The sequence below is a fragment of the Macadamia integrifolia genome, chromosome 8, assembly GCF_013358625.1.
Source record: "Macadamia integrifolia cultivar HAES 741 chromosome 8, SCU_Mint_v3, whole genome shotgun sequence".
NCBI classification, from domain to species: Eukaryota; Viridiplantae; Streptophyta; class Magnoliopsida; order Proteales; family Proteaceae; genus Macadamia; species Macadamia integrifolia.
In genome coordinates this window covers 23,259,585-23,286,834 of record NC_056564.1, presented here as the reverse complement: position 1 = coordinate 23,286,834, position 27,250 = coordinate 23,259,585, and the positions used below count along the sequence as shown (strand labels likewise).

At 40.4% G+C, this 27,250-nt stretch overlaps 1 protein-coding gene across 6 annotated transcripts in view; it reads left to right on the top strand.

The window, feature by feature from the left end:
* The first annotated feature begins 992 nt into the window (after positions 1 to 992).
* LOC122085820 (nuclear transcription factor Y subunit C-1-like) overlaps positions 993 to 27,250 on the top strand; it is a 37,774-nt gene continuing 11,516 nt past the window's right edge. For 3 of the 6 annotated variants that reach the window (XR_006142234.1, XR_006142233.1, XM_042654412.1), the window contains exons 1-2: positions 994 to 1,909; positions 2,376 to 2,423. Coding sequence is in view for 3 of the 6 variants with exons in the window: in XM_042654412.1 (XP_042510346.1) it covers positions 1,269 to 1,909; positions 2,376 to 2,400 (666 nt within the window). In the remaining 3 variants the exon portion in view is untranslated. Of the gene's footprint in view, positions 1,910 to 2,375; positions 2,424 to 6,421; positions 6,734 to 27,250 lie in introns of those variants that run through there. The other 3 variants (XM_042654413.1, XM_042654410.1, XR_006142235.1) reach the window with 3 other exon arrangements.

The window sequence follows — 27,250 nt, the reverse complement described above, 5'->3', positions numbered from 1 at the left end:
TGTGCGGCCGACCCTGACTTGAGCGTCGGAGGACTAACCCCGGACAAAGCTCCGGGCCTCCGTCGTCTGTGTTTGTGTAGGTTCGACTAGCGGGGTTTTTTGGCAGCAACAGCACCTATCGGAGAAATCTAGCCAATAATTAGGCAAAAATCTTTATGTGAACCCCCATAACACCCAGGGAATCATTAAAAGAAAAAAGAAACAAGAAAGTAAGTCCATTAATAAACCAGAAGTAGTTGTAAAAAAACCTAGATCTAAGCGGTGGCGAGAAAAAAATCAGAAACATTAGAACTGAGTATAACCAAAATCATAAAAAATCTTCACTGGAGAGGAATGCAGAGCATAAGCGTTGTTCACGTCGGTTGGAGAAACACCACCTCTCGGGAGGGAGGTCCTTTGAAAGAGATAAACCGTAGACAAAAGAAGTTGAGATCCTAAAAAGGTTAAAAATTATTATTATTATTATTATTTTTTGGGTAATGAGAAATCGCCTTGTGGAGCATGGAAGAGAAATGACAGACCCGCAGTCCCACCCACAAAAGCAAGAAAGATTGAATTGAAGGGTTTGCTTGAATAGCTTCCACAAAACCCCGGTTTTCTATATTTTTTTTTGAAGCGGTGGTTCTAAGCGACCTGACCGAAAGAGAACGCCTCGGTTTATGCAAAACAGCCCCTCAATTAAATTATGGCGCGAAACTTGGAGCTTGAAGTTTAAAGTTTAAAGTTTAAATTTTGAAGTTTAAACCAGCAACACCCTATAGGCTACAAGTCGGCAAACTCAACCCCACCAACATGCTGAAATTCGAATAATTCACCCCAAGCTCAAGGTCTACTTTTAAAATGTGACGTCATCACAATTTCTATTGGTAACCTTATATAGATATACTTGACTCAAGATATCAAATGATATTATTTATTTATTTATAATATATATATATATATATATATATCAAAATTGATTGATTGATATTTCCTGGTTAAATAATTCTGAGGGAACTTTCACCCAAAAAAAAAAAAAAAAGAATTTAGAGGGAGACGCTCCGTTGAAAGGCCACGCATTTTTTTCAGAATCTGCCCCTTATCCTTTCTCTCTCACTGTGTATACATTTTTGAGAGAACCCTAGAAATCTGAAACGAAATTAGAGAAGCGAAATTTGGGTGAGGAAATTGAGAACCCATTTGAGAGAGAATTGAGGATTTCCCATTTTGAAGGACGAGAGCCAGAGAAGCAGAAAGCAGAAAGCAGAAAGCAGATAGAGAGAGAGGAAATGGAGAACAGCAACCAGCAAGCTCAGTCCTCATCATACCCAACAACACAGCCCCCTTTTAATCATCTTCTACAACAGCAACAACAGCAACTCCAGATGTTTTGGACGTACCAACGTCAAGAGATCGAACAAGTGAACGATTTCAAGAACCATCAGCTCCCCTTAGCCCGTATCAAGAAGATCATGAAGGCCGATGAAGATGTTCGCATGATCTCTGCTGAAGCCCCAATCCTCTTTGCCAAGGCTTGCGAGCTCTTCATTCTGGAGCTCACAATCCGTTCATGGCTTCACGCAGAGGAGAACAAGCGTAGAACATTGCAGAAGAATGATATCGCTGCCGCTATTACCCGTACCGATATTTTTGACTTCTTGGTTGATATTGTTCCAAGGGATGAGATCAAAGATGAAGCAGGTCTGGGGATTTCTGGGACTACCACAAGCGGAGTGCCTTACTATTACCCTCCGATGGGGCAGCCGGCGCCTGGCGTTATGATCGGCCGACCGGCATTGCCTGGAATCGACCCTGGGTTGTATGCTCAGCCCCCATCGCAGGCGTGGCAGTCGGTGTGGCAGACGGCGGAAGATGGATCCTATGGGAGCGGTGGTAGCAGTGAACAAGCCAATTTGGACGGGCAGGCGGGGTATGTGGTTCATACTTATTCTTTCTGACTCTTGGTGGGAAATTAGATTCTTCATAAAATGAATTGATTATGATTTGGTTCTGTTGTTAGTTTGTGGCAATTAATTACTCTTCTAACATCTATAATCGCACTTTAAAAAAAAAAAACACTGATCTTTGAATTGGAATTTCACTGAGACTCAGAGAAAATAGTGGAGGAAATGAATTGATTATATCTGATGTTTCTTTTTAGACTATTAAATTCTTCTTTTCTTCGACAGTGATCTACAATTATAACTGATAACATCTATTTTTCCTCTGTGTGGGTTACAAAAATATGGTTTCACTCTGACTATTAGTGAGAAAATAAATATTTGAGGATTAATTCAATTATAATTTGCGTCTGTTTTTTTCTTTTGACAATAACTCTATGTTTTGTTTGCAATATTCTACAATTTGGACTGATGATATCTACAATTGCACTCAAGACATAAACAGAAGATTGATTTGTGAGTTGGGGTTCCAAATTTCCAGAGGTGAGCCTTCCGACTGTTAGTTTAGAACAAATGATGTTATGTCTCTTAGGTACTTCTTCCTCTTCTTTTCTGAGTAAAATATTGAAGCTTTATTACTAAAATAAAAGAGGAATGAGATATTTTTTTGGAAAGAACACCCCTCCTAGGACCTCCTTCCTGCCCCTAAGAAAAAAAAAAAAAGATAAAAGGATATGCAACAGCCTAACCCTAGGAATCAGTGTTCTCTTGTCCACTTGGAAGATTCACCCAATTGGATGCAACCTGATGTAGTCGTAGAGGTCTAGATGGATAAGAACCATCCAGCTTGGAAGCCCAAGCCTTAATTTGGCCATTGGTTCCTATAGGGATATATTGGGAATTTTAGTAAAGTTGGGGGCTAACATTCTAATTAAAATTAAGTTGAAGGGGCAGGTACGAGTCTAGTTTCAGTTATTAGTTGGAATATGGGTCCATACAGGAGATTACATAGCTTGACCGTAGAGTAAGTTGGGTCCAAGAGAGTTTTTGATTTCAGTTTCAGGTCATGAAAAGGAATCTATGTCGGTATTGGTTTTGTCAGTGACTATAAGTATCTACTTAACTCCCACATCTGAATTGATAGAAATAATTTCTTAAAAGTTGCTGCTGTTGCATTACTGCTGGTCGACTGGTTCTCTTCTTCTCTTCTTCTTGTTCTGTCTGTTTGATTCATATCCAAGTCTCTTTTTTCTCTGGTGTGATTCACCCTTCTCCGTTTCCTTTGTTCTTAATCTTTTTCTAATTTCGTTCTTCTGTTCTTTTTTTTTTTTACCTGCTATAGGTGGCTACCCTATTTCTGGTTAATTTTCTGAATTCTTATTCTCTCACAAGTCACAACTGTTTGGGTAGTGATTAGTTTGCTAGTAAAATTTATATATGAACATCTCTATTCATTCTATTGCAGGTTGAATCTTTGATTCATATTTCATTCAGATTGCCGTCGGTCTTGCAATGTTTTGGATTTTCTCTGCAACTGACCTATCGTACTGTCTAAAACTTCATTAAATTAATATTTTCTAAAATTGGAACTGTTAAGTTAAGTAAGCTTGGGTGATTCTGTTGGTGAAGCCCCCATCCTTAATTGTCTGAGTTTTAAAGAGTTGCAGTACTTATTTACAGTCTCTGTTTATTTGCCATTTATTCTTCCTTATTTTTCAAATCCCAAAGTTATTTACTCTAAGTACAGCCTCTGGAGTTGGTGCAGTTGGGTTAGCCTGGTTGGACCGATTCACCTTGGAGACCCAAGCCGACATGCAATAAGCCCAACACTGTATTTTGGTCAAAGGGAGGCTGTTAATTTACATTGGATGCAATCCTTTATTTTGTTTAATTTTATTATGTTTGGATGGATAGATTATGTAGGAGTTATTTGGTAGTTTCTTTGTTTGAGATATTGCCGAGTTTGTTAGTTTCTTATTTTGAGTTGGTTTATTACCTTGGTGCAACGGCAAGGTTACTCCATTTTGACCAAATGGTCACGGGTTTGAGTTAGGTAACTACCTCTCTGTGAAGTGGGGTAAGGATGCGTACATTATGACCCTCCCCAGACCCCACATTGGCGGCACTCGGTCCACCATCTTTTTTCTTTATATAAATTTTGAGTTGGTTTCCATTAATATATTTTGCCTTTCTATATATTAACTATGTAATGCGAAGGAGAATAAAATAAATGAAAAAATTTAGAGGTTGAGTTGGTTCTTGTTGGAATTTATGTAATAGGGGTACTTTAGGAACTATTTTTATGTTAAGTTGTCCTAATTTGTATTTCCTTTTTTTCTCTTTCATCTTCCTAGGGAGGAATATGTAATTTCCCAAAGAGATAATATAAGTGAGAAGAGCCAAGAGCTCTCTCACAATTTGCCCTTAGCTCTCTTTCTCCTCTCTTCTCTCTTTCTCCCACATCTCTAATCTTAATCTTCCTAATTTCCAACTTGGTATCAGAGGTAGAAGGAGTTTGAGATTCGACTAAGACTTCTCCCTCTCATTCTTTGAGTCTCTTTTGGAACCCTAGAAAGCAAAAGGGTCCAATAGAGACTATGCAATGTAGAGAGATTCAACAAGGTGACCTAATGGAGCTTTAGAAGCGCTTTGAAGACTCTTGGAGGGAGATTGAAGGGCTACAAGGACCTACTGAATCTCAAGCCAAGCTTCTATTCATTGTCCAGTATTACCGCCAGCTCCATCTTCGAGCTTTCTTTCTCTCTCCTCAAGAGAGTGTTGGGACGGGACTAGGTCTGTAAGAGTCACCCAAAGCCCCTTGTTTGGCCACCCTAAGCTGTGATTTGAGATTTGTGGTGTTGTTGGAACATAACTCGAACTTTACTTGCTACTAGGTATCGACAACATCCTTTTTTCGCATATACGGTATGAAATGACTAATATTTTGCTCTTGGGTTTTTTGATGAATGCATTCTATCTTATGATACATATGTGTGAGATTAAAATGAAATTTTATGATTGCTAGTGGATTTGATTGGTTTTATCTCATGTTTTATGGTTTTTTAACTTTTTGGAATTTTTTTTCTTGTTTCTGAAAAGACAATATTTGGGTATTGTGTTGTCGCTTGCTTTGGATCTCCAACTGTGGTTGTTTAGGAGTATCCACCCATCATGTCTGATCTCACTGAACCTTTGGAAGTTATATCGTGTGGGCCGAGTAGTACTAATCCTAGCCAAATTGTCTTTAATAATCCCAACACTCAGATTTCCCTTGTCAAGTTGGATAGCACCAATTGTTGGACTGGTCAAACTTTGTGAAGTTATCGTTGAGGAGTCAAGGGAAACTTGGATATATTATTGGGATATCAAAAAGCTCCGACTGTCTCTAACCCAGAATACCATAAATGTGAAATTGCGAATTCCACTGTTATGACTTGACTCCGTTTTTCCATGAAACCTGAGATCGACAAAAGATTTATCCGGAAGGAAACTGCTGAGGATATTTGAGATAGTGTCTCTAAGACTTATGACATGGTAGGTGACTCTGTTAAGGCCTACTAACTCCTTCAGCAAGCTCTCTCTATAAAGCAGGGAAAGAAGACTACCTTTGACTATTACAATACTGTTGTAGGACTCTGGGAGGAGTATGATCATTATTGGGACCTTTAGTTGTCTAATCCCGAATATGAAGCCAAGGTTTGCAGATCCTTTGAAAAGGAGCGAGTTCTGATCTTGCTAGGAGGGTTAAACTTGAATTATGAGCAAATCCGGATATGGATTTTGAGTAGGTCACCCCTTCCATCCCTTGATGAGGTGTGTAGCTACTTATTGAGTGAGGAGATCAGAAGAGGTGGTATGGATTCTGCTCTTCCACTTGAGTGATATTCTCTTTCTTCTATTGCTCATAGAGAATGTTGTGGAGGTGATTGAGGCCAAGGGTCATCCCGTGGAGATGATAGGGATAGACCTTGATAGTCTGATCATTGTGTGAAACCTGGGCACACTCGAGAGAGGTGCTCGGTTCTTCATGGCTGTCCTCATAGACATAGTGGATCTATGGTATATGTGGTGGCCGTCGAGGTGGGGCTATAGCCCATGCTACTGTGATATAGACTGATCCTTGAGGACCCTCAAAGGCAGATACCAACTCCTCTAGGGATGATATTGTAGTGCTTCTCCGGTTCATGTCTCAGCTTGATAGCCCATCTACCTCATAGGATGCTTCAGCTTCCATTATGTCACCACATCTGCACCTTCCACAGCTCCGTCAGGGTTATTGACTTTGGTGCCATTGACCACATGACTGGTACGTCCCATTATTAGGATTCTTATTCCATTTGTTCTGGTATGGATAAGGTTTGGGTGGGTGATGTACCCTCTTTTCTGTTTCCGGTAAAGTTAGTATTCTTATTACTTTTTCTATTTCACTTAAATCAATTCTTAATGTCCCTAACCTTACCTTAAACCTTTTGTTTGTGAGTACTTTAACTAAATCTTTGAATTGTTTTATCACTTTTTTCCCTTCCCACTGCCTTTTGCAGGATTTGGTGACAAAGAGGATTATTGGCAGTGGGCGTGAGGAGAGCGGACTCTATTGCCTTGAGCCACAATCATCTTTTTTGACTACACCACTCCTATGCATATGGTTATAGTGATAGTAGTTTTATGGATTCTGTGATGCTTTGGCATCAACTTTTGGGACATCCCTCTTTTGTTGTTATGAGGAAACAATTACCTCATTTATTTACATCTTTTCTTTCTTCTTATGTATTTCATTGTGAACCATGTACTTTTGCTAAACATTGTTGTTCATCTTATCCCTATTATGATTTTAGATTTGTTGTTCCCTTTCACATTATGTATACTGATGTCTGAGACCTTGTTCAACTACCTCCCTATTTGGCCATTGTTACTTTGTTTCATTTGTTGATGATTTCTCTCGTTGCACTTGGACCATTCTTATGAAACAGAAGAGTGATGTTTATGATGCATTAAAAAACTTTTATAAAATGTTCTACACCCAATTTGAAACCAGGATCAAAATTGTCTGGTCTGATATAAGGGGAGTACATGTATGGTGATCTACAATACTTTTTCACTAATAATGGTATTATCCATCAGCTTGCGTGTGTTGAGACACCCCAACAGAATGGGGTAGTTGAGAGGAAAAATCGCCATTTGTTAAGGTTGGTAGAAGCTTTCTATTTGGTATGTATATTCCTAAAACTTTTTGGTCTGAAGCTGTCCTTACTGCTGCTTTTCTCATCAATCGCATGCCTACCAAAATCCTTAGGTCTCAAAACCCCGTTGCACTCTTGTATCCTCAGTCTTTTGCTTTTTCTCTTCCTCCCTGTGTGTTTGGTTGTATTTGTTATATGCATATTAACAAATCTTCCTGGACCAAACTCGTTCCCAAGGCTCTTAAATGCCTCTTCTTTAGATATTCTTCTACTACCAAGGGCTATAAGTGTAATCACCATTCATCTCGTAGGTGATTTCTTTCCAAAGATGTCACCTTCCTTGAGTCTGTGCCTTTCTTTGCTTCTCATCAACATCCTCTTTAGGGGGAGAATGGGAGTGAAAGTAAAAAGGCTATTGATGCCATTCCATTTCTTATCTCTAGCCTCTTACTCCTTTTTCTTTTGATATTAGGAGACATAAAAATGTGGATGATGTTGACACTATGGATATTGTTGATATTGGTGGACTTTGTACAGAGAAAGCACCTGATATTGTATCCACAAGAAGGATAAAAAAGACCTGCCAAGAGTCTTCTTTGGATCCACATCTTGAGTTTCATCTTCCTCAGTCGGGTAATATTTTTTCTTCGTCTAAGTTAGACCTCCCTATTGCTATTCTAAAGGGTAAGAGAGCTTGTACTAATCCTATAGCCCAGTTTGTTTTCTATGATGCTCTCTCCTATAGGTGTTGCCTTTATTGTTGCTCTTTTTTCTGCTTCCATCTTTAAAACTGTTATTGAGGCTATGGTAGGCCTAAGTGGAAGCAACCTATGTCTGAGGAAATGATGGCCCTTGAGAAGAACTGCACTTGGAAACTAGTTGATCTTCCCAAGGGAAGAGTTCCAGTTGGATGTAGGTGGGTCTATACAATCAAGTACCGATCAGATGGTGTTATTCAGAGGTACAAGGCAAAATTAGTGGCCAATGGGTACAGTCAGGTCTATGGAATTGATTATACCTTTGTTCCTGTGGCCAAACATAACTCTATAAGAGTTCTTTTATCTATGGCGGCAAATAGAAATTAACCCTTATATTAGTTAGATTTGAAGAATGACTTCCTCCGTGGGGACTTAGAGGAGGAAGTGTATATGCAGCCCCCTTTTGGCTTCAAGTTTCCAGCAGCTGATGGTAAGGTGTGTCTCCTAAAGAAGGCTCTATATGGTCTTAGGTAATCACCAAAATCTTGGTTTGAGAGGTTTAAGCAGGCCATTTTGAAGAATGAGTATTCCTAGAGTCAAATAGATCGCACATTATTTACCTGGAGAGGTAATTGTACCATCACAACGTTGATTGTTTATGTTGATGATATCATGGTGACTGGAAATAACAACGATGAGATAGCTAGGCTGAAAGCCTACTTGGCCAAACAATTTGAGATCAAAGATCTAATACACCTAAAGTATTTCTTGGGGATTGAAGCGTCAAGGTCTAAGAAGGGAATCAATATTTGACAAAGTAAATTTGTGTTAGACCTGTTGAAGGAAACAGAGATGTTGGGAAACTGGCAAGTTCTCCTATTGAGCCGAATCACAAGTTAGGAGAAGACTGTGATTCTTCTCTTATTAATGCAGGAAAATACCCAAGGTTAGGTGGGAAGCTGATATATCTGCCTTTGACTCGCCCATATATTACTTATGCAGTAGCCAGTAGGAGTAGTGAGCTAGTTTATGCATGCTCCCAAGAGTGGACACTTGGATGCTGTGTACCGCATCCTCAAATACTTGAAGTCCTCTCCGGAAAAAGGACTCTTATATGCTTAGAACAATCACTTGAGGATAGAAGGTTATTCTGATGCTAATTGGGCTGGATCCATCTCTGATAGACGATCTACTTCTCGTTATTGCACATTTTTGTGGGTAGTAATTTGGTTATATGGTGGAGTAAGAAACATCCTATTGTAGCTAGATCTAGTGCAGAGGCAGAGTACAGGGGCAATGATTCATGGAGTTTGTGAACTCATTTGGTTGAGACGACTAGTTCTTGAGCTGGGATATGATACTGATGGACCTATGCATCTCTACTAAAGTAGCCATAAGAATTGCCCATAATCTAGTGCAACATGATAAAACAAAGCACATTGAAGTTGATCAGCATTTTATCAAAGAAAAATTGACACTGGCAACATTTGCACGCCCTTTGTGAAGACAGGTTATCAGTTGGCAAGCATCTTCACCAAAGGACTCATACCTCACCAGTTCAGTTCCCTCTTATGCAAGATGGGAATGTAAGACATCTATTCTCCAGCTTGAGGGGGAGTGTTAGAATTTATGTAATAGGGGATACTTTAGGAATTGTCTTTATGTTAAGTTGTCATAATTTGTATTTCCTTTTTTTCTTTCACCTCCCTAGGGAGAAATATGTAATTTCTTAAAGATATTAGTATGAAACTAATATAGGTGAGAAGAGCCAAGAGCTCTTTCACGATTTTCCCTGAGCTCTCTCTTTCTCCAACATCTCTAATCTTAATCTCCCTAACTTCTAACTGTTCTCATATTAGTGGAATTGCGTGTGTGCTCGCTCGATGAGTTGCAGACTTGGCTGATAATTACCCTTTTCCCTTCTTCTCTTTGGTACGATTCTTTTTCCCCCTTTCCTTCTTCTTTTCCCCTTCTTCCTTGTTTCTTCTCTCTCCCTACTCTGTTTGACACCGATAGTCATCCATGTAGTTGCGTCGATATCTCTCATCTTTGCTTCTTTCTTCCTAAGAGTCTGGGCATAGTTTGCCTACCTGTAGACATCCCAAAACCTTTGAGTTCCATCTTCTAAGACCTTTCCAGTTGGGAGAAATCGAACCAGCGATCAAGCTGTTTTTGAGTTCTCCACTGGAGCTGAGTAGAAGAGATTCAGTTATCCTTTTGATCTCTATTTTGTGTGCTGTTTGTGTGGAATTAATAGGCCTTAAAGTTTGCGAACTTCTCCCTGAATTCCCAACGTTGATCCATGGTGGGAGTTTGAGAGAATAACCTCCCAGTCAAGATTCCAAGCTAACCCAACTCAGATAATCAACCCAACAAATAATAGAAAATTCAACTCTCTCAGATAAGAATCAAACTCTAGGAAATGATCGCTAATATAGAGAATAAGGATTCTTCAAAAGCTGGTATTAATGGTCAGATTCAAAGTTAGTAGAAGAATAGTGAAATCTGAAACTGAAACCCAAAAATTAGGAAAACTCAAATTAATTCAAATGAAAACAACCGAACAGGATGAAACTTGGATTGAATCTCCTTTTCAGCAGTCCAAGACAAACCCCAAAGGATGAGACCAATTGGATGGTTGGATTTAAATTGTTTAAAAACTTCAAAGCTGGAATAGAAAATTTGCCGGAAAAGGAGATTTTCAATAGCAACAAATCCACAGGTCAGAAATACTCAAAACCCTGGTCGAGTTCCTCTTTTGGGGGGATGAATTAACTCCAAAATCTCACCCACGTAGTTGTGTCGATCTCTTGTCTTTGCTTCTTTCTTACTAAGAGTCTGGGCTGTAGGTTGCCTACCTGTAGACGTCCCAAACCCTTGAGTTCCATCTTCTAAGACCTTTCCACAGTTGGGAGAAATTGAACTAGCCATCAAGCTGTTCTTGAGTTCTCCGCCAGACCTGGGTAGCAGAGATTCAGTTCTCCTTTTGATCTCTAATTTGGGTGCTGTTTGTGTTGAATCAATAGGCCCTAAAGTTTGCAAGCTTCTCCCTGAATCCCCAACGTTTATCAGATTCCTATGGAGTGAATTCCCTCACTCAAACATGGGTAGCTTTGATAGTTTGCTGGGCATAGTGTGAGAAAGGAGAGTGGGCGAGCCTGTGGCGCAATGGTTAACTTGCATTATTGTAACATGTTGGTCACAGGTCCAAAACTTGGAAACATCTGCTGTGAAGCAAGGGGTAAGGCTGCGTATATTTGCCCTTCCCATACCCTGCAGTAGTGGGAGCCTTGTGCATTGGGTTGTTCTTTTATCATGAGAAAGAAGAAGTCTTCTTTGTTTGCTATTAAATATCTAAATTTTGGTTTGAAGAAATTGGCAAATTGGACTTGTGCATTAATGAGCACAATCCTCCTTTATTTATAATCAAATAAAACCCTAAGAGGGCTTAAGGGTCTGTTTGGATATAACCCCTAAAACCTATTATTACAATAATCCATTGCTCAACCCTCCTCCTTAAGTTGGTGCATGGATATCACACATACCCATGGTTTGAGAACTCGAGCGAAACATGTGAAATTTTGCATGTTTTGCAGGTATCGACCCAGGTCGAAACGAAACCTTAGGGGATTTTAAAAAATTACCTGTTTCGACCTAGTTTCGATATATTTCGATTAGATTTCCTATGTTTTGACCGAAACATAGGAAATTTCGACATTCTCTTGTGCATTTTTTCTCCCAAGTGTGGGAAACTTAGGGAAACAGTGGAGATTTTCATTTTTTGACACTTATTTATACCAAATATCATTTAAGTAAATGTTTTTACTCAAGATATTATTCATAAATAAGGAAATACCCCATATTTGAATCCAATAAAAATAGTTTAAAAATCAAATTCCTAAAGGATAAAAAGTTAACCCACCAGTCCAAGAACAAAAATTGGATTTTGGTTATAAGGGCGATTTTCAATTTTTAAATGCTGGGGGTTTTCTCAATTATGAAAATTTTATAAATCATATAATGTTAAAACATTGCTAAAAACCAAAAGTCTGGTAAAATAATATTTTGTTTTGATATCCCTAAAATTATTTTCATTCAGGCAATTTTAACAGCATTCGCGCACTTTAAAATAAGTTTGATCGGAGCATAATTATGTCATTACAACTCAGATTTAAGTAATCTTAGAGTTGTTGGAAAGTTGGTTTTATGTTATACCTAATACAAAAAGTCTCATGTAAAAATAAAAATCATTTGATCAGTCAAACTTATTATAGAACGAGAGCATTTCTCTAAATGTTGATTCTTTGTAACTTAATGTGACTTAATGTTGATTTCTTATGATTTGATGTGGCGAAATGTTCATTTTAATGACTTGATGTGGCTTAATGTTGATTTTTTATGATATAAGGTATATATAGCTTACTAAATAATGTTAGAAAAGATAACATTCGTGCGTTGAGGGTAGTGAGTCATTACTTGGATGGAACCACCTAAACACTCTACTTGGAATTGAGTCACTACTTTCAAGTGTTGAGTAATTGAGTCACTACTGTTGAGTGTTGATAGATAACTGTTGATGATGTAATATTTTTATCTATTTTGGATCATTTGGATTATGTCTTATGTTTTGATGTAGATTGTAGACTATATATAGTCATTATGTAGTAAAGTTTCAGAATTTAAGCCAACAAGTTAGTGCAATGATTATCGAACCTTCGGTTCACCACACAAGTAAGACTTTATGTTTTTTTTATGAAACTAACGATGTGAATGTGTTAGAAATGTTTAAAATATGTTGTGCACAAAAAATCAGACAAAAAAAAACATTGTTTGGGGGTCGAAACCTAAGTTTCCACCACATTGGAAAGAAATCCCCGGTATCCTCTAAATTTCCCAGGTTTCCACGAAATTTCGGTCTCTCTAGAGGTCGAAACCCAATACTATGAACCTTGCACATACCCGACTTGGACAAAATAATTTAAAAAGATTTACTACTAAGTCACTTTGTGAGAATATCTGCTAGTATCTTCACTTCGCACAAAAGGAGTACAGATAAAGCCTTGCTTCAACTTCTTAATGAAATACCTATCAATCTACACATTAGTACGGTCATGCTGAACAAGGTTGTTTGCAATGCTGATGACTGACTTATTATCACAATGTAACAACATCGGTTGGATGCAAGGTTCAAAATATCAAGTTTCGACCCTTGGGGAAACCGAAATTTTGGTCAAAATTTGGGAAATTTTGAGGAAACTTGGGAAATTTTCCCGGTTTGGTGGAAACTTTGGTTTCGACCCCCCAAATGTATGTTTTTTTTGCCTATTTTTTGTGTACATCCTATTTTAGACATTTCTAACCCATTCACATAGTTTCCTGGAAAAAACACCTAAAGTCACACTTGTGGTGTTGACAAAAGTTTGCTAATGTACGTTGAGTCATCGATTGAAATAATACTACACAAGTACACATATAAGTTGCTAACTAAAAATGTGAAATACATTATTAAAAGTTTAAAACAAACAAAACATAATGGAATGGATCCAAAATAAATATTAATATTATATAATTGTGAGTTATCTCTCAAGTCTCCAGTCTCAAGTCTCGACACTCGATACTCGACACTCGACACTCGACACTCGACACTCGACACTCGACACTCGCTTTTGAGATGAGAATTAGCCTCAATAGGAGTATCCTAGGGTTTACACCCTAACATACTGGTCTCTAAGAGGAGGTCCAAGGTATATTTTCTCTGGGAGAGAACAATACCCTTGGTTGAATGTGCCACCTTAATACCAAGAAAGCATTTCACCCATCCTAGGTCCTTGATCTCAAATTCCTTACCAAGATAGGCTTTAAGCTTTGAGATTTCAGCTGTATCATTGCCAGTAACGACAATATCATCTACGTACACTATTAGTACAGTAATCTGATCGCCCACCCTTTTAATAAATAGAGTATGATCAGTATTGCTCTGAGTGAAACTGACTACTATCATGGCCTTGTGAAACCGACCACACCATGCCCTGGGAGATTTTAATCTATACAGAGCTCTCTTCAGTTTACACACCTTGCCTTGAGTTTCTGAAGTAGAGTATCCTAGTGGAATGTCAATATACACTTTTTCAATCAACTCTCCATGAAGAAAAACATTCTTGACATCTAGTTGCTGTAGTTTCCAACCTCGGTTCACCGCACAGGAGATGATGACTTGAACTGTATTCATTTTGGCCACAGGAGCAAAGGTCTCCTGGTAGTCAATCCTATAAGTCTGAGTAAAGCTTTTTGCCACCAATCTTGCTTTGTACCTGTCCATAGTCCCATCAACATTATGCTTGACTGTGAACACCCATTTGTAGCCAATTGGTCCCTTTGGCAGGGGAAGAACAACCGGACCCCATGTGTTATTCTTGTAAAGAGCTCTCATCTCATTCATTGCCTCCTTCCATTTAGGTTCTACATTTGCCTCTTGCCTCCTGCCTCTAGTTAACAATTCGGCCGAACAGAATTTTTTCGAATTAAATAAAAAATTCTGACCGAATCCGAATTAAACCGAATTATTCAGTCCACTTAAACAATATTAAAAAAAAAAAAAGTCATATATGAAACCCACGGTACCCACCACCGAAATAGTTTTTTTTTTTTTTTTTCATCTTCTTCTCTCCCAAATTACTGCCTCCTTCCCATCTTTTTTCTCCAACTAATTCTTCTGTAACAATCATACGAATCTACTCTTTGTTTCATTTCTTTCTCATAACTTCATCTGTTCATCCTAAGATAGGGGAGATATCAAACCTTGATGGATAATTTGAGGTTCTGGGGGACCAGGACAGATTCATATCGCCGTATCGGTCAATCTTCTTTTATATTGTTGCTTTAATTGTGAAAAATTAGTGCATCTTAGTGCAATATGGGTCTTGTGAACCTAAGCAAAAGGATAGTGAAAATTTTTTGTGGTCAATTTATTTATTTGTTTTGTTGTAGTTGTAATCTTGCTTTCATTGTTTTAGGGCCTAATCTGTTTCATGAGTAGAAATTGGATTACAATAACCATTGCTTCCATCGCTCAATGACAATTTTTTCATAGTTTTTACTTTATTGTATAAAGTAATTTGCTCTTTCTAAGTATACAAATCAAGTTAATAACTTGATAAATAAAAAATATACAATAAACTATAAAAATAATATCCGAATTTTTTGCCGGACTTTTATTTTTTTAGTCGAATAATTCTCGAATCCGAATCCGACTCCGATTTTTATTTTGTCCGCTTTTCTGACCGCTTTTTTGACCGAATCCTTAAAGTAACCAATTAAATTATTTCGAATAATTCTCCGCCCGAATAATTCCCGAATCCGAATTTGCTAACTATGCTCTTGCCTCCTGCCTCCTGCCTCCTGCCTCCTGCCTCTTGCCAGGTTTTAAGAATAGAAACAGAGGACAAGGAAGACACAAGTGCACGCTATGGTGGGGAAAGGACATTATATGGCACGACATTGGAAATAGGATGCTGAGTACAAGTCCTATAACCTTCTCTATGAGAAATAGGAGCTTCAAGAGACTGATCAAAAGTAAGGGGAAAGGGGGAGGGTAGTGTGATGGAGATTTGCACTGGTAGAAAGGGTGGTGATGGGAGGGCGGCAGTGTAGGGTGTTGGCAGGAAGGTTGAGAGAGAGAGAGAGAGAGAGGGTGGCGGTGTAGGGGTTTGGCGCTAGAAGGCTGCAAGAGAGAGGGTGGGCTGCGCAATAGGGATGGCGGATGGCAGTGTAGGGCTGTTGTGGAGAGGACGCAGCGGCATGGAGAGGGTGGGCCGAGAGAGAAAGGGCTCCGCAATAGGGTGAACAGCGGCGTGGCAGCGACTGGCAGGCTAGATGATGAAGAAGAAGGGGAATGGTTTTGGGTTTGGTAATCAGACCTGCTCTGATACTGTGAAGAACTTGGGAAATTGGACTTGTGCATAATGAGCACAGTCCTCTATCTATAATAAAATAAAATCCTAAGAGGGCTCAAGGGTCCGTTTGGATATAACCCTTAAAACCCATTGTTACAATAATCCATTATTCAACATGGTTATTCAATGAAGCCCCTCTAATCCTTAGTCTCTTTTATTACTTTCCTATCATTTTGTTAGTTAACAAAAGAGCCTCCTACTTCTAAATTTCAATTCCTATTTGATCCCTTCACTTGTTACTTTGCACATAAGGTGTTGTACTGTTCATCAGCCCTATTATTGGAGTTTTTATCACGGTTGGGCACATATTGAACCCAAACAGGGTTTTTGAACCACAGTATCACACCAGTAATGGTTGTAATCACCTGGAAAACTGATTTTTTTCTCTTAATATTTCATTAATTCCAGATTTTTCTGTATAACTCTTCAAATTTCTTCAATCTGATCCTGGTTCTACTTCTCTCTATGGTTCCAGCATCTTTGTCCTTCTAGATTTTATTCTAGACTCTGAACCATACTGCAACCTATCAAAGGAATCTGAAACTAAACTATGGTTGATTTACACCATTGCATGATCATATAGCCAATCCAGTGGAGGTCCCTGTGGAATGTATGGCAACCCAAGAGAATTGGGATTTACGACCTTTTTTTTTTTTTTTTTTTTTTTTCTAAGTGAGGATGAACTAGTAGATGTGATTGAACAAAACAAAAGGGAAGACACAAACGATGTAGAGTAGTTCGGCCTCAACCGTGCTTACTTCCATTACCAAAGACCCTCCTGTTCTTGGATTTCCACTAACAAATTTGGCTTCCCGGTGGCAAACCTCTAAATAACTGCTTCACACTTGTGGAGAACACCCGTCCCGCAAGAAAATTGGTGCCGAACCTGGATCACAAAACCGTATTGGGTTCGCTATGGGCCCACCTGATACAACAATTGGAAAAATAAGAAGATAATGGCAATCTTGTAAATAATCCAAGTTTACAAGGGGATGGCTCTTTGGTAATTTAAACCGAATCTTAGAGGAGAAAACTGGTGGATATTAGGAGTTGGGACATATAAGGGATTAGGATTAAGAGGATAAAGGTAGACTTGGAAGAGAACTAAAACAAAGGATAAAGAAGGATAAAGGAGAGAGGAGGGGTAGATTAGGTAAATAAAAAAAAAGGGATTGAAGAACAAGCGAGAGGTTGTCTTCAACCTTGGGCTAATGAACAGAAACGTAAAACCAGAACTTACGAAGCAAGATAACTCCTTCAGTAGAGATTGGTTGAGCCTGAAATTTCAGGCGTGGCTCTGTCCATGGATGGGTATTGGACTCCCACAGTTAAGAGGGAGGAAGGAGAAAAGGGGTGAAGGACTGTTCAACTTTACACCAACGGAATCAGCACCGAACTCAATTCTGTGGCTCATTACTCCGACCTGATTTGGTGCTCAAACTCAGCAGGATGGGTCACCCTAAGGCAGTAGTTGATTCTTAATTCTGAGGACAAAGGGGAAAGGAATTAAGAAGATCGCTGACAACTCTTTGGCTGCAAATCATGTCAGAAACAGAATATAACACAGAAGAAGCAGTAGGAATAACCATATAGGACATCGTCTTTGACCAATCTGGTCTGACAACTCCATAACTGGGAGGTAACCACTCAAACTTTTATTCCATTATCAAAACTATTGTACTATCATCAGTTACAAGCCAATATATAAAGAAAACTCCAAACAACAAATGGAAATGATCTCAACTAAAGAAACTAAGAAAACCAATTTAACTCAACTAAGGAAACTACTATCTCCGTACCTATGTATCTATCTCCTTCCAAATAAAGATAAAATAAAATTGCTATAGCAAACACCAACAAATACGAAAATAAACAAACACAGATCTGTACAACACAGAGATTTAACGAGGTTCACACACCGATGTGGTCTGCTACGTCCTCGAGTAAAGGAAAAAGATGCTTCACTATGTAGAAGAGGGATTACACCCAAACAACAGTGAGAAAACTCGCTCTAAAACCCGAGCTTGAAACCCCCCCCCCAAATTACAACTGCTTGCTTAACAAGACAATAGTACATTATATACTCCAAGTCGCGGCTGGTCCATCCTGTCGCTGTCGATTGGGTTGAACCTATCGGCCCAACACCTCTCCTTTCATCATAGATCTTAGAAAAAAAAATCCCATTCGGGTCGCCACCAAAATATGTCGGAGTGTCCTTCAAAACAGGTCAAGAATTCGAGACAAACTTAACAAAAATAATTTAAAAAATACATATCATCTTAATAAAAGAATAGGGAAAAAGAATGCTGCCTAGCAACATCCGCTTGTGCCCTCTCACTTGGGGTAATAAAATTACCACCCTGCCCTTCCCTTGGATGCCCATGCTTGCGTTCCCATTAAGCCCTTGGCAGCAAGCCCTTCACTAAAGAAAATATCCAATTTATCCTTTTAGACCCAAATCCCAATTCGGGCCTGGTTTTTGGTCGGAGCTCTCAAACATATATGGCCTGGTCCGAAGAACTGGTCTTGCATCCCAATTACACTTCAAATGAAGAACAAAGAAAAAAGCTCCTTGAAGGCTAGACATGCAAATGAAGTACAATGTTCTCTCTGTCAACACTCCCAAATGATCTAATTAAAGTATACCAATAAATGCTCAGCAAATTGGATGAGTTGAACCGTCCCAAAGTCCCTTATTTATTAACCAAGGCACCCCTCTTACAAGAACTAGCTGTTATGGGCTGTTGAGGAAAAGACAGGTGTGATTGTTCCCTGGAGTGCAAACTAGGTGTTAATAGTATGAATGGGGAGAACGCTTAGATCACACAAGTTTTTTTGGGTGAATAAATAAATTCATTACCAAGAGAGAAATATACAGACCCCAGGGGGGAGGGAGAAGAAGACAACGGCCCCAGACTTCAAAGGAGATCCGGGTTCTTGATCACAGATCGAGGGAGGTCCCAGGAAGAAATAATGTGACAAAGGGAAGGGGGACAAGATAAAGAAACTTTCAAAATCTTAGCTTTTACATAAAAAAAGATCGAGCTCCAAATCTTTTCAAGAGGACGGGAGTTGGAGTTCCATTTCCTATGATTTCTCTCCATCCAGATTGGTTGATGGTTGCATAGAAGGCGAGCTTGGCCACGAGTTTGCAAATGGTCTTCCCTTGGAATGTCACATTCATTCAAATCCACTCTCTTTGAAAAGGAAGGATTCTTTTACTAACCGGCCAACATTTGGAGAGAACCATTTTCCAAATAGAGGAAGACACAGGGTTGTCAAAAAAGAGGTCGATTTCTTCAGGATCGGAACCACAAAGGTAGCAGACTGACGTGACAAGAATTCTTTGCTGTAAAAGAAAGCTCTGTGTGGGGAGGCATCTCAAGAAGACCCTCCAAGCTGTGAACCTTTGCCTAGGGATATGATGCTTGAACCAGACAAGCTTGTGCTAGGGAGCAGAGAGGCCATGGAATTTGACAGAGTCCCAAGTAGCCTTGTACTAGAACAGCCATTCCAGGAATGGTTTCAAACAATAGTGTCCTTCCTTGGCCGGTGAAGAAGAGGGCGGGCAAAGAGTTCCAGTCATCTGCTAACTGTTCTGAACCAAGGGGAGGGTGGTCCCAAGCAACAGAAGATGTGATGGAGGAGACCATGGCTTAGGAGCCCGGAACTGTAGATGGAGCGGGTGCTGATAGCAAGAGAGAGAGTCCCCATTAGGTGCCATGGATCAAGCCAGAGGAAAGGGTGGATTCATCCCCAATGCGGTAGGAAATAGTTTGGATGCCAATGCTCTGAAGGAGATGATCTTGCGCTAGACCCAAGAGGCATCCGAGGGGATTCTAACCGTCCAGAAGGAGTCAGCCTTGAGGAGATTTGAGTAGACCCAATCAACCCAAATGCTGTTTTTCTTAGTAACAATTTTCCAAATAAGCTTCAGGATTCTTATAGTATTGTCATCTTTAATGTGCCTCAAGCCCAGGCCTCCTTCCTTCCTGGGAAGACAAATAATAGCCCAACTAAGAGGGTGGAGAAATCTAGAGGTCTCGCACCCTTTCTAGAGAAATGAGGCAATAATGGATTCCAGCTTAGATATTATGGATTTGGGCAATCCAAAAATTCCAGACCAGTAAATGTAAGAGGCTTGGAGGACAGATCTAATCAGCTCTAACTAGCCAGCAATGGATAGAAGTTTTCCTTTCCATAATTGAAGGCGCTTTTTGATAGATCAAGCATGGGAGAGCAGTGGTGGGCAGTAAGCCGAGCCGGAATTAGAGGCAGCCCCAGATACTTGACAGGAAGAGATCCCAGGTAAAAACCAGTCTTCTCCATAAAAAAAAAACTTTAGTATCATCTCAAATCCCAGCCAAGAAAATGAGAGATTTCCCTGGGTTGATCTGGAGACCTGACATCAAGGCAAAGAGATCGAGGCAATGCATAATAGTATCCAAGGAGGGGCCATCAGCTTTGGAGAATATCATCAAGTCGTTAGCAAAAGCAAGGTGGGTCAGCCTTAAGGCCTTACATTTTGGGATGGGGGTGATTTGGTTCAAATCCGAAGCTGATTGCAAACTTCTGAAGAGGACTTCCATGGCAAGGCAGAAAATATAAGGGGATAGAGGGCAGCCTTGTCTTATACCTGCAGAAGAGGAGAAATAATCAGCCGGGCATTAACCAAAATAGAGAAGCGGGGAGAGGCAGTGCAATGGTATATCCATTTGGTGAAGTTCGGTGGGAATCCCATCTTGTTGAGAACTGAAGTTATGTAGTCCCATCTAAGGTTGTCAAAAGCCTTGTGGATATCAATCTTCATGAGGGTTGCAGGGGGATGACCCTTTCTGTCAAAACCTTTAACAATTTCATGATAGAGAATAATACTGTCCCCAATACTTCTTCCAGGAATGAAAGCAGACTGATTGTCACTAACTAAGGAGTCCACCACCATCTTTAGTCTATTTGTAAGGATCTTGGCGATGAACTTGTACAAGAGATTGCAAAGAAAGATCGGTCTGAAGTCATTCATATTATCAACCCCATCTTTCTTGGGAATAAGACATAGGAAGGTGTGGCTGATTCCCTTTATTTGATCCGGATTGAAGAAGAAACTTTTAACGGCTTTGATCAAATCTTCTTTAATTATATCCTAAGCTGAGTTGAAGAAGCCTATACTGAATCCATCCGGGCTAGGGGATTTGTTGGCTTTGTGGGACCAGATAGTAGAAGTAATCTCCTCATCAGAGGGAATTTCCTAAAGCAGATGGGCCATGTTCTCAGGAATGGGCATGGCCGGAGAAGAGATGGGATTAAACAAAATTTTGAAAACCTCTTTGATCTCATCAACTTTGTGAACCTGGACTCCATTTGGGGAGGTGAACTTGGGAATGTGGTTGATGTTATTTCTAGCCTTCAAAGAGTGATGGATGTAAAAGGAGTTGGAATCCGCCGATTCCAACCAATCGATGCAAGATTTTTGTTTTAGTAAGCTTTCCTCACTAGCCAGCAGCCTTGAGAGGTTTTCTGATTCCAATTTCTCTTCGGCCGCCAAATCAGAGTTGAGAGGATTAGATTGAAGATGGAACTGGACAGAAGCCAACTTATTCCTGCAATCTGAAACAAGAGAAGAGATGTTCCTGAAGGAGTTAGTATTCTAAATCTTGAGGGTCTCCTTAACATTTTTGAGCTTCCTTGAAAGAGTAGTAAAAGGGGTTGAAAAGGCATGGATAGGCTTGAGCCATGCAGTTTGGACAATGGAAAGGAAATCTGGGTGGGAGGTCCATATGTTGAAAAATTTAAATGGTTTGGGACCAAAAGGGGTATAAGGTTGGATGAAAAGGCAGATGGGACTATAGTCGGAGATGGCTGGAGGCTAAAAAGTGGCATTGGAAGAAGGGAAAGTCAATAGCCAGGCTTAATTAATCTTCATCCTATCAAGCTATTAAGCAATGTGGAAAGACCCAGGTCTTTTATTATTCCAAGAAAGCTTTATACCGGACCATCGGAGATCATCAAGAAGGTCCTTAATACACTCGTTGAAGGCCTCGATACTAGCAGAGTTTAGATGACCCCCACCTTGCTTTTTATGGGCAAACCTGACTATATTGAAGTCTCCACAAATGCCCCATGGGCGAGAGCCAACTTGATTAGCAATGGAGCGGAGATCATTTCAGAGGATGTCCCTGTCCAGAATACGGTTGGAAGCATAAACAACAGAGAACAAGAAAGAGAAACTGCATGTAGGGTCGGAAATGGAAAGGTGAAGAAGATGAGAGGAAGCTGAAATGAGGGAAAAAAAGAGCTTATGAGGGTCCCAGAGAAACCAAATATGGCCATTTGGGTGGTGAGAATGATTAGAGATAAAAGACCATCCCAGGGCAATGGTGGAAGCCACCCGGGATAGAGAGGATTCTTTTAAATGGGTTTTAAGCAAACAACAGAAAGCTGGATGGGAATCTTTCATCAACAGACGAACAGTAGCATGCTTTTAGGGGGAATTTATGCCCTTGAGGTTCCACACGAGATCTTGAGACATCAGACCAACGGAGTAAGGGGCTTCTCATACTCTAAGGGGGAGGCGGCAGCCAAGCCAGGGGCTAGATTTCCTACGTCTCTAATAAGACTGAGAGTTGGGGGGTAGGGGAAGGAAGAGGGGGGTAATGGATGGGGCGAGCAAGGCATTCGAAGTTCTTTTGGATTTTTTGTAGGCGGAGGTAAGGTTCTTTTGGGGGATGTGGATTCTGGGTGAAGAAGATGGTTTCAAAGGATGCTTATGGGTCAGGTCATGGATAGAACCATGAGTAGCAATAGTTTTGGAAATGGGTTGACTTAGAGGGGGAAGCCCAGAATGAGAAGGCTCAGGGAGGGGGATTTGCTTCGTGGGCTGGAGGGGTGGAAATCAATAATGGGCCAGAGGATTGGCCCTAGACTAAATGGCTTGGTGGGCCGCTGGGAGAAGAGAGGCCAATAGGTTCGTTGCCAATGCTAGTGGGGCCCACCTCAGGGGAAGCTGACAAAGTGGTGGGGGAGATCGCAAACAAGCTTTCATCAAAATGGGAAGGCTCCAGAGGCGGCACTTCCAACTGATTCTCGTTATCACCAGCAAAGGCAATAGCAGGGGGTCTTCATCAGAACCCTTAGACGAGGACGAGGCCTCAGTCTCAAAAGACTCTACCTCTGAGGAATCTTTAGAGCTGGAGGAGTCTTCATCAGAGGAGGACGAATCCGAGGAGTTGCTTATAGCGGTGGTTTCTCCAAGAGAACTCTGAGATGGGACATCGCCAGTAGTGTTAACGGTAAGAGTCAATTGCTCCTAGTCCTCCACATCAGACTGCAAAATTGAGAATTGATTTTGCCCAGAAGGTAAAGGATCACCAGGGACCAGCTGGTCTTTTACATCAGTTAAGGAGGGGATCCACTTACGGCTGCGTCTCCGGTTAGGTCTTCTCTGGTCGGAGGAGGCAAGGAAGGGCAACGACTTGAGATTGACATAACAGAGCGGTCCCATTGGTATATGGGACCAATGGGGTTAGAGAGCATATCCGATCCATCTTCTCTGGCCGGAGGTTTTTGAATACACAAACTTGTGTCATGACCGAATACCTTGCAACAGAGGCATTAGGGTGGATGCCAATTATAGGCGATGGCCTGTTGGAAACTGGATGTTTCTCCATCTTGGATAGAGATGGAGGGGAGGGCCTTAGAGACAGAAACCTCCACCCAGATAAGAGTGTGAGCAAGCCGGTCTTTTTTGTTTGTTCTGGCATTTGAGCAGAGCAGGACACCTAAATCAGACCCCATGGTGCTTAATCCTTCGGCACACCATAAGTGGAGGGGGAGACCTGGTAATGAAATCCAGAGTGGGATGGTTGAATAATCTACTTGATTAAGCAGTAAACGCCTGTGCCAAGGGATAGGAATATATTTTTACGACCCACCAACAAAGGGCCTCCTTCTAGGCATCGAATTTTGTCACTTTCCTAAAAAAATTTAAATATGAAGAAACTGTGATCTAGGAGGTAAGTTTCCACAGTTCCAGATGGCCTCCATTGTTTAAGGAGGGAAAGCTTCACAAGATGGAAGGGGGTCTTTTACCCAGAAAATGACAGATCAGAGAATTGTTCCATCGGGAAGCTTCGGAGTCCGGAAGGCCCTCCGGGCACTTTGCAATTAGAGAATCCCCCAGTTGGGATGGCGGGACAAAATGGAGAGGAAGGCCGTCAGTGGGTTGGGGAACAGAGTGTTTTAGAGGGGAGGACCAGGCATTAACCTGAGTTTGGGGGGGTAAAAGTGGGGAAGAGAAAAGGGAGGAGGTTGGCGAAGGATTGCAGAGGGAAGAGGGACCAAACGGAGCAAAGGTAGTCCCCTCCGAGGGGGCAGCCATGGTGGGCAGAGCTCAAAAGGGAATGGGATGGCTGAACATCAAAAAGGAAGGGCGAGGGGAGAAAAAAAGCAACTGAAAAAATATCTACTAACCACTATCACCATGGGAACTTGTTAGATCACACAAGTTACGTATTTATAATAAGCAAAAGAGAACAAAATTACAAGTTTGCCCCCATTAACCGACCCATACTCTAACTAGGACAGAATAGGTTGGCCAAAGGGGGAAATATCCAGTGTACCCCTATGACACACTTAAGTAGCATATTCTAACACCCCCTCAAGTTGTTGCATAGATGTCACACATGCCCAACTGGACTAAACTAGCATGAAACATCTTCCCAACCAGCCTCTTAGTAAACATATCAGCTAGTTGATCACCAGACTTCACAAAAGGAACACAAATCAACCATCATCCAACTTTTCTTTGATGAAGTGTCTGTCGATCTCCATGTGTTTGGTTCTTGCTGTATTGGATTATGAGCAATACTAATAGCAGCCTTGTTATCCCAGTAGAGCATCATATGAAGATGAATAGGTATACCAATATCATCCAAAAGTGTATGCAACCAGAATAGCTCACAAATACCTTGTGCTATGGCACGGAATTCTGCTTCAGCAGTAGATCTAGCCACCACATTTTGCTTCTTGTTGCACCAAGTGACAAGGTTCCCACCTACAAAGGTACAATGGACTTTGTGTCAGGTGAACCAGTCCAATTAACATCTGTATGAGCTTCAACTTGGAGATGATCATGAGGAGATAAATGGATCCCTTTCCCTAGAGCTGATTTCAAGTACTGTAAGATACATAAAACTGCTTCCATATGAGAGGAATATGGATCATACATAAACTGACTAACCAAACTCACAACCACAGCAATATCAGGTCATGTATGAGACATATATCAATTTCCCTACAACCATTGGTAGCGGCCTTTGTCAACTGGTTCACCCTCCTTTTCCTTGAGCTAAGTACTAACTTCCATAGGAGTATCAGAAGGATGACAATCCATCATACCTGTCTCGGACAGTAGATCAAGGATGTACTTCCTTTGAGAGAGAAAGATGCCTTTTGAAGACCTAGCAACTTCAATCCCAAGAAAGTATCTTAATTTCCAAGATCTTTTATCTCAAATTCTCTGCCCAGAAAGCCCTTGAGATGATCAATCTCAGTATTATCATTTTTGGTTACCACGATGTCATCCACATAGACAATGTGCATAGTAACTTTCTCATCAGACCTCTTTATGAACAATGTGTAGTCAGCATTACTCTGCTTATAACCCACATTTATCATAGCCTTGTGAAATCTTCCAAACCACGCTCTAGATGACTACTTCAAACCATAGAGAGCACGCTTCAACTTATAGACCTTGCCTTGAGTTCTTTTACTAGAGAAACCTGGTGGAATATCCATATACACTTCTTCATCAAGCTCTCCATGGAGGAAAGCATTCTTTACATCAAGTTGTTGGAGTTCCCATAGGTTTATAGTACATGAGCATAACACTCGCATAAAGGTAAACTTGGCAATTGAGGCAAACGTCTTTGGGTAGTCAATTCCATATTTTGAATAAACCCTTTAGCCACAAGCCTTGCCTTATATTTGTCCACAAAACCATCGATCTTCTGTTTTACCACAAACACCCACTTACAACCAATTGGTCTCTTCCTAGCTGGAAGAGTCATAAGTTCTCATATAGTATTCTTTTTTAAGGCATCCATTTCTTCCTCCATTGTAACCTTCCATTTTTCATCTACAAGAGTTTCCTGCCAATTCCTGGGAACACAAATAGAGGAAAGAGAAGACACAAAAGTACGATAGGAAGGAGAAATGGACTATTATGAAACAACATGAGATATAGGGTGTTGAGTACAAGTTCTAGTGCCTTTTCTAAATGCAGTAGGTTGGTCAGAAGGAGAAATTATACCTGAAGTATGAGGCTTAGTCGGTTTTGGATCCAGGGTTGGCAAAGGGATGTGTATAGGTGCTACAGTAGTAGCGATGGTCTGAAGTTGCTTGTTTCTAGTATACTTAGCTGATCATGGGATTCTTCATCAGACAAGCTATGTCAGCACTCGTGCTCAGAATGGGGTGGCGGAACGCAAGAATAGGCACTTGCTGGATATTTCTCGAGCCGTTATGTTTGCTAGACATGTTCCATTTTAGTATTGGAGTGTTGTCCTCACTGCAACTTACCTATTCAATAACATGCCAACTCGTGTCCTCAGCTCTCAAACTCCTGTTGAGGTTCTTCAAGGGATTACATCTTTCTTGGTTCTTCCAAAGACTTTTGGGTGTACATGCTATACTAGGGATTATCATTTACCAGGAAAATTGAGAGCTCAAAGTACTAAGTGTATCTTTCTGGGATACTCTCCTGTACAAAAAGGATACAAGTGTTACCATTCTCTTACCCGTCGTACTATGGTAACAATGGATGTTGTGTTTCATGAATCTATTGGTTACTACTCATCATCACCTCTTCAGGAGGTGTCTGGTATTATTAGTGAAGAAGAGATGACTCTGAATCTGCTTGCTGCACCAGTGTACCCACCATCTTCCCTTGAGGATCCTCATGCTCCACAAGACAATGAGGGGACAAAGCCTATGATAGAGACTCTTGTTCCTATTGTTCCAACTTAGGGGGAGATGACTCCAGTCTAGAGAGCAATCGGTAAATTCCAGTTAGTTTGTTTTGAATATATCAACTGGATTATTACTCTGTTTTTCTTCAAAATATGTATTCTAGTTCATATTCATCTATTCCTGAAACCTGAAATTGTGATGCTAATTAGTAATCCTAATAGCACTAGGACTTCTCCGCAGATCCCTATTTTGTTATCAGAATTCTGTCAAATTTGGCAGGCCTAGTCTTCTATTTGAATAAACCACTCAACCAAGTTATTGAACTTTCTGAGTTCTCAGTTTTGAGATATAAACTTCTCCATTTTCCGGTCTGTAGTCTCTGTTCTGTGATCCTATCAGTGTACTTGTTTCTTGGTAGATTTTTCTGGCTCAGAATTAGTTCACACTGAATCCGAGTTGAGGTCAAACAATTTGCAATATCTACACATGCGTGTTCGATGAGATTCGAGATCTGGTCTGAGTGCAGATTTCAGACGAGGAGATGCATCCATGCCCAAGGTATGGATAAAATGTGC